Source organism: Triticum aestivum, chromosome 7B (assembly GCF_018294505.1).
Source record: "Triticum aestivum cultivar Chinese Spring chromosome 7B, IWGSC CS RefSeq v2.1, whole genome shotgun sequence".
Taxonomy (NCBI): domain Eukaryota; kingdom Viridiplantae; phylum Streptophyta; class Magnoliopsida; order Poales; family Poaceae; genus Triticum; species Triticum aestivum.
The window spans coordinates 492,538,065-492,545,501 of NC_057813.1; the positions used below are offsets into that span (position 1 = coordinate 492,538,065).

The window sequence follows — 7,437 nt, forward strand, 5'->3', positions numbered from 1 at the left end:
ATTTTTTATGCATAGTATGAAAATGTATTTCATGATACATACGTAACACACCACCACCGCCACCTCTCTCTCTCTCTCTCTCTCTCTCTCTCTCTCTCTCCCGCATCGAACAAGGGACCTCCCTCTCACGTCGCCTCCCCCGCGGGCGGCTTGGGAGGGCTCAGCCGCCACCGCCGCCTAGTAACCCTCCAGCGCCCTTCTTCCCCTCCACCGTTGCCAATGGTCGGCTCCGGGCAAAGCCCGTGCGTGCGACGGCGGCGGCGGAGGGTCTCTCCTCCCTCTCTCGGAACCGCGGCGACTTGGGCGTCCTGATCCGCGGGGTGCGGCCCCCCCGACGGTGTGGCGGATCCCGGAGGCGGCGGTGCACGGGCGCCCAGATCCATGGGTGTGGGATTCCCGACAGCGTGCGGGCTCCCGGCGGCGGCGGGATCGGTCGACGATGGGATTGGGCGATGGCGCCGCTCGCGTGGTGTTGGATCTCATCGCTCATGGCGGATCTCGCCACTCCGGCCATCATGGAGGAACCTGGACCTGGGGCGGCGGCCCCGTTAGGCATGGTGATGGCGCCCTCGGCTGGCGACGTTCGCGGGGGGTGGATGGACGGCGTCTTGACCACGTGGGCAGTGAGTCAACGGTGGATCTCCTCTGCGCTGCAGGCTCTCTCCCGCTGCAGTTGGTGGCTTACGATCGCGGTCGTCGGCCTCGGTGCGTTCGCGGGGGCTGGTAGAGGTAACATCGGACCGGAGGAAACTCTGGATGACTCGTTCATCCTGATGGTGGCGACGACCAAGGTCGCCGTTCTCCTCCTTGCAGGCGCCGTCAAGGTCCCCGCCCTCCACCCCGACCCCATGCCAGGGTGAAAACCCAGAATCTCCTTAGATTGGGCGTCGGTGGCACTGCATGTGTCTTACCCTTCTTGGAGGCGCCGCCTGAGGCATTTGGGTGCTCGGTTAGAGGAACTGCGGGCGGAGGGGATGGGACCAGTGGCAGCAGGTGTTGTTCGCGAACGAGGAGTGGCGTGGCATCTGGCACGTCGACAATGGCGGGTCTCAGCGGCATGAAGCAGCGCGGTCTCGCCGATGGGCGTGTGATGATGGACGAGCGCAAGATGGTGGCGTTGTCTGGCATCGTGGTGGCGTCGACGGCAGCTAGACCGGACAGGGTCGATGCCTCGGTACAGCTTTGAAGATGGAACGGTGGAAGACGGCGGCGGCAGCCTCGGTGAGTGCGTCGGACCGGTGTGTGACCCGGTCCAGGTATGTGGCCTGGATGGGGCATCCGACACTAGATGCTAGGATTTGGTGCGAAGTATATCTGGTATTAGGCTCGGACATTCGGTACCACTGCATCAAGAGGATAGGAGTAGCGACAGGTGTTGCCTTGAGGATGGCTTCAAGCTTACTGATGTACTTCCTTATAAGGTCTTTTGTGAATAATTAATAAAGTGGCTGCGTGCATTGTCGAGATGCAGAGGCCGAGGGTGCTTGTATTTCATAAAGAATCTCACGAGACTACTTTGACGTTTTAGGTGTTAGTATTTTTGTAGACTTGATCAAACTTAAAACAAATTTTACTTGAGACAGACCATTAACTACAGATAGAGTTACTTGTTGTTCACAAAGATTTATAACTCTGAAAAAACGGTTGGAAACATGTGGAACGGCTCAACCCATTTTCCTAATAATTTAGCAATTTATATTTCCTCCTCAACTCGATCATTTCTCACGCCTATAAAAAGCTCAGCAACCCAGAGCAGAACCTCCACGGCAACAACCCCTCCGAAAAGCGGAAAAGCCACGATGACCAGGCCTCACACTGGTAGTGAGTCACCACTGGTGGTGCATCTGCTGCTGTGTTGCACCTTTCTCCTGGCCGCCGCTGCTCCGGCGACCACCGCAGCCTCCGTTCCCGCCCCTGCTCCGACCCCGACGAAGCAGAACATGACGTGGGACGTGGAGTACATCATGTGGTCGCCGGACTGCCAGCAGCGGGTGATGATCGGGATCAACGGCAAGTTCCCCGGCCCGAACATCACCGCCCGCGCCGGCGAGACCCTCAGCATCACCGTGAACAACAAGCTGCACACCGAGGGGCTGGTGATCCACTGGCACGGGATGCGGCAGGTGGGCACGCCGTGGGCGGACGGGACGGCGTCCATCTCCCAGTGCGCCATCAGCCCGGGGGACTCGTTCACCTACGAGTTCGTCGCCGACAAGGTAGGCAACGTCGCAACCGAACAAAACCCCGTACCCGGAATGGCCGGGCACGTGGAGAAGACCCAAGGAACTCAACTGAACTGAACCAAATTTGTCCGCTTGTGCAGCCGGGGACCTACTTCTACCACGGGCACTTCGGGATGCAGCGGGCGGCGGGGCTGTACGGGTGGCTCGTCGTGAACGCCACGGCGGAGCAGGACGAGCCGTACCGGAGGGACTACGACGGCGGCGAGCTCCGCATGCTGCTCAGCGACTGGTACCACGACAACGTGTACGCGCAGGCGGCCGGGCTGGAGCAAAAGTACGATCACTTCCAGTGGGTCGGCGAGCCGCAGACGATCCTCATCAACGGCAGAGGGCAGCACGACTGCATGCTGGGCACGGTCACGAGGTTCCACCGGGGCATCGACAGGCACGCCAAGACCTGCGTGAGGGACAAGCAGGCCAAGCTGTGCAGGGACGAGGAGAGGTGCCTCCGGCGGAGCGAGTGCGGGCCCTACTGCCCGCAGAGCCAGTGCTACCCCGTGGTGTTCGACGTGGAGCCTGGCAGGACGTACCGGCTCAGGATCGCCAGCACCACCTCACTCTCTGCTCTCAACGTGCAGGTCCAAGGGGTAAGAAAGAAAGACAACCATTTCTTTTTCCATTCTTTTTTTTTGAACTTCTTTTTCCATTCTTCTTCAGTGAGAAATTACTTATTGATGGTGGGGGTAATTTTGAAGCACGACCTGACGGTGGTGGAGGCCGACGGCAACCCCGTGGAGCCGTTCACGGTCCCCGACATCGACATATACTCCGGCGAGAGCTACTCCGTGCTCCTCACAACCAACCACACGCCGACGTTCTACAGGTCGGGGTCCTTCTGGGTCTCCGTCGGCGTGAGAGGACGGCCCCCCAAGACGCTGCCGGCCACCGCCGTCCTAAGGTACACCAACAGCAGGTTCCCGTGGCCAGGCAGCCCGCCCCCGGCGACTCCGGCGTGGTACGACCTGCAGCGCAGCAAGGGCTTCACCTACAGGATCAAGGCCCGGAGGAACGCCGCCGAGGCGCCGCCGCCGCCGCGGACCGAGCAGGTGAACCGGACGATCGTCATGCTCAACACGCAGACCCTGGTGGGCGGGCACATGAAGTGGGCCGTCAACAACGTGTCCCTGACGCTCCCGGCCACCCCGTACCTCGGCGCCTACTTCTACGGCGTCCAGGGCAGCGCGTTCGACGCCTCCGGCGAGGCGCCCAACGGGTTCCCCGGCGGGTACGACATCGACCTGCCGCCGGCGAACAACAGCTACGAGGCCACGCTCAGCGACCGGGTGTACGAGCTGCCGCACGGCGCCGTGGTGGACGTGGTGCTCCAGAACGCGGACATGCGGAGGGACAACGACAGCGAGACGCACCCGTGGCACCTGCACGGCCACGACTTCTGGGTGCTGGGGTACGGCGAGGGGCGGTACGGCGGCGGCGGCGGCGGCGAGCGCCTCAACACGGAGGACCCGCCGCTGCGGAACACGGTGGTGTTGTTCCCGCACGGGTGGACGGCGATCCGGTTCGTCGCCGACAACGTGGGCGCGTGGGCGTTCCACTGCCACATCGAGCCGCACCTCCACATGGGCATGGGCGCCGTCTTTGTCGAAGGGGCCCACATGATACGCGAGCTCGACGTGCCAAGGGAGACCATGATGTGCGGGGTGATCAGGACGGCGGCCGCATCCCTGACTCCCGCTAAGCCAGGCTCGCCGGCGCCATCGGCTCATGGATAAGCTCCTCCTCGCATGCCTGTTCCAATGTATCCGTGGTCATTTGTCAGTGCGCAGTGCAAAACAAAGGCCTTCCAGTCAGAACTCCAAATATCAGTAGTTGGCAAATGTAAAATGTTTTTCACTGCACATTCTCACTGAATAAAGTTTTATTGATAAAGAAAAATGTCTGCTTTCTGATAAACGTCGTCTTACAATGAAAAGATAATTGTTCTGAAATTTTCATTGATTGGCCAATTAATTTTAAGATTCAGGTACATAGTTACTGTACTATACCAAGTAAGAGAGTAATTTTTATTGATTGGCCAATTAATTTTAAGATTCAGGTACATAGTTACTGTACTATACCAAGTAAGAGAGTAACAGACCCTTCAAAAAAAATAAGAGAGTAACAAACAGTACGCAGTTAGCTCAGCACCAGGGTAATATCGAATGAAATCATTCAACCAACGAGAAAGTTATGCACTAAGAAATAGTGCCATGTCCAGCGTACTGCGTGTAAGACATAAAACACAAATGGAACAGACATGGTCAATCGAGATCCGAAACAGTACAGGAGCACTCAATATCTTTAGAATTACAAGACAAGCTAATCTGCAACGAGTATCAAATTCAATCTTCAACATCCGTGAACATCCGGTGATTCTTACTCCTACCAGGCTACATATTCTACCAAAACCATGGAATCCCATCTCAAATCCCAGTTTCCTTCATATGTCACTTGAACAGCACCATGTATGATATTGCAAGAAAACCTTGTGCGGGACATGCTCTAGGAGCAGACAGGAAACTTATCTCGAAAGTTGCTACATCAGTCGATCTTCACAGAAGCATAGATCTTCCTCACAAACCAGAAGCAAGCATAGAAGCCAATGGTGCCGGTCAGGACGAAGAAGGCATAAGAAATGATCAGCATGTAACCAAAGTAGAGAATGCCTGAAACAAGCTTTGTGATCTCCAGCTTGTTGAAGAAGTAGAAGATAGCATAAGCGAAAAGATATAGAGCTGAAGAGCCTGCGGTCAGGTAGGCTCTCCACCACCAGTGGTAGTCCTCGCTGCATAGCTGGAAGTAGCAGAGCACAATTGTGATCTCAGCACAGGTTACCAGGAGAATGACGAAGACTATGAAGAGGAAGCCAAAGATGTAGTAGAACTGGTTCAGCCAGATAGATGTGAGGATGAAGAAGAGCTCAATGAAGACAGCACCAAATGGCAATATGCCACCAGCAAGTATGGAGAACGCTGGCTGCAGGTACCATGCTTGCTCGGGAATTTGCCTGGGAATCTTGTTTGTCTTGACTGGGTCCTCAATGGCTGGCTGCTTGAATCCCAAGAAACTTCCAACAAAGACCAGTGGCACGGAGATGCCAAACCAGAGAAGGACCAGAGCAAACATTGTCCCAAAAGGAACTGCACCAGATGATTTCTCACCCCAGATAAGGGCATTCAGGACAAAAAAGACCCCAAAGATTATACCAGGAAACATGAAGGCAGTTTTGAGGGTGATCTTCTTCCACTCAGTGCCCTTGAACATCTTGTAGAGGCGAGACGACGTGTAACCCGCCAATACACCCATGAAAACCCACAGAAGGACCATAGCAGTCATGAGTCCTCCACGGTTTGCAGGGGATAAGAATCCAAGTAGCGCAAACATCATTGTTACCACTGTCATGCCAAAGAACTGCACACCAGTTCCAACATAAACGCAAAGAAGGCCTGAATGAACAGGAGGCCTGAAGGCATCACCATGCACTAACTTCCATCCAGTTTCTTCCTGGGCCTCCTCCTGATTGTCAAGCTGATTATAGTTTGCTATGTCCTTGTAAAGGGTCCTCATCATAATCATGGCTATCATGCCAGAAAGGAAAAGGACAATCATCAAGGAGTTAATAATTGAGAACCAGTGGATTTGGCTGTCACTGGAAAGAAGGTAGACATCCCAGCGAGATGCCCATATGATCTCACTAGACTGCAGAAGATCAATTGTGAATTAATCAGCACGGCAGGAACATGAATGCCAGCAACAAAGGATGTGAAAAAGGTAATATACCTCAAAGGTAACGTCATAAGAGAATACAACATATGCATCAGGGGCCACCTCTTGAGGTGTGTGACTACCAGGAGTTATCTTCGTGTTAGCGTTGCAGGTTTGTACTGTAGGATTCTTGTCATCCCAGGCACCATATTCATGTTTAATGCTGCATAAAGATAGACAGTGAATAGGCAAGTTATGATAGGCACATGTACCTTCACATAAGATATAAATTTATAAAAAGCCAAGCACTAATTTCTAAATATTGGCTATGTTGAACATTTACTATGGAGATTAAACTATTTATGAAATGATCAAAACATTACATGAACAAAAATTTCAATTGGTTTCGGACTGTTCAGCTACGCATACCCATAACAAAACAAGATCAATTAGACCACGAGGCATGCTAAGTTAGACATGACTGAGTATACATAACATACCTGCTAGGAATCACATGGAAGCCAACAATACGAGCCTCTGGGGAGTTTAGGTCTTCATGGTACAAGACTTTAAAGCTCAAGTGATTGTTAATATAGTACTTGTCATCCTTGAGCTGCCAATGTTGTGCTCAAATTAAACAAGTTCCTTGATAAATGTTTCATGTTTCAGTGAGTAGCAATCGACTTGGTGAGATGCTCACCTTATAGCCAACGCGGTAACCATGATCAAAGATCGGTTGGCTCCCTTCCCGTGTCTGCCTAGGGACCACAACTGGGAGATTATCCAAAATCCTGATAGAAGGAAAGTACATTGACAGGCACTGTATTATAGCTTATGCGGAACATAACCACAATTCTAAACTTGGACCAGTATCATATGTAAGCCGGCTAGACAATCGTGTTAATCCTTTTTTGGCGGGGAACAGTCATGTTAATCAACTGGCAATACAACAACAACTTCAAAATCAGAACATACATATTCACTCGATATTCATCATCGATCTTCTCTCTGAAATTCTTTGCAGCTTCTGCAGACAGCTTTGTTCGACAAACAACTTTGCAACTCTCGTCCCTCCTCATCTTGAACTGCAAAAAGTTGGGAAATTGAACTTAAGTTAAAGCAATTTCATATTATGCTGTCATGCTCTCTACACCCTTGAACAAACAGGCAAAAAATCATTTGTAGAGTATTTAATGCAAAATACACAGGTAGTATACTTACATTATAGACAGAGTTTTCAATGCGGTCCCCACGAAGGACTTCCCCTAAGTTCTCAGCGCTGTTCTTAATCACCTCAGGTTTGCAGTAGTCCAGGAAATAATAGTCATATGGAAGTTGTGTCTTTATAGATGACAGCTTGTTGACCTTCACCTGGAGATCATCATCCTGCAATATGAACATTTAGTCAACCTTTGAAAACCATTGAGCAAACAGAGAATAGACAGGAAACAATGAATAAAACTTCCAGACAATCATATCTATATACCTAAAT

The 7,437-nt window shown here is 52.3% G+C and overlaps 2 protein-coding genes across 2 annotated transcripts in view; one reads left to right on the forward strand and one right to left on the reverse strand.

Annotated features, from left to right (window-relative positions):
- The first annotated feature begins 1,779 nt into the window (after nt 1-1,779).
- On the forward strand, nt 1,780-4,136 carry LOC123155476 (L-ascorbate oxidase-like). The gene is made up of 3 exons (XM_044573651.1): nt 1,780-2,216; nt 2,324-2,830; nt 2,939-4,136. The coding sequence occupies exons 1-3, from the start codon at nt 1,800-1,802 to the stop codon at nt 3,971-3,973; spliced, it is 1,959 nt and encodes a 652-aa protein (XP_044429586.1). The 5' UTR covers nt 1,780-1,799; the 3' UTR covers nt 3,974-4,136.
- Nucleotides 4,137-4,393: 257 nt separating this feature from the next.
- LOC123155478 (transmembrane 9 superfamily member 7) overlaps nt 4,394-7,437 on the reverse strand; it is a gene marked incomplete in the record, with an annotated part of 5,601 nt that continues 2,557 nt past the window's right edge. The window contains 6 exon segments of the mRNA XM_044573652.1: nt 4,394-5,939; nt 6,021-6,168; nt 6,446-6,558; nt 6,646-6,736; nt 6,921-7,030; nt 7,167-7,331. Of these exon segments, the coding sequence (XP_044429587.1) occupies nt 4,782-5,939; nt 6,021-6,168; nt 6,446-6,558; nt 6,646-6,736; nt 6,921-7,030; nt 7,167-7,331 (1,785 nt within the window).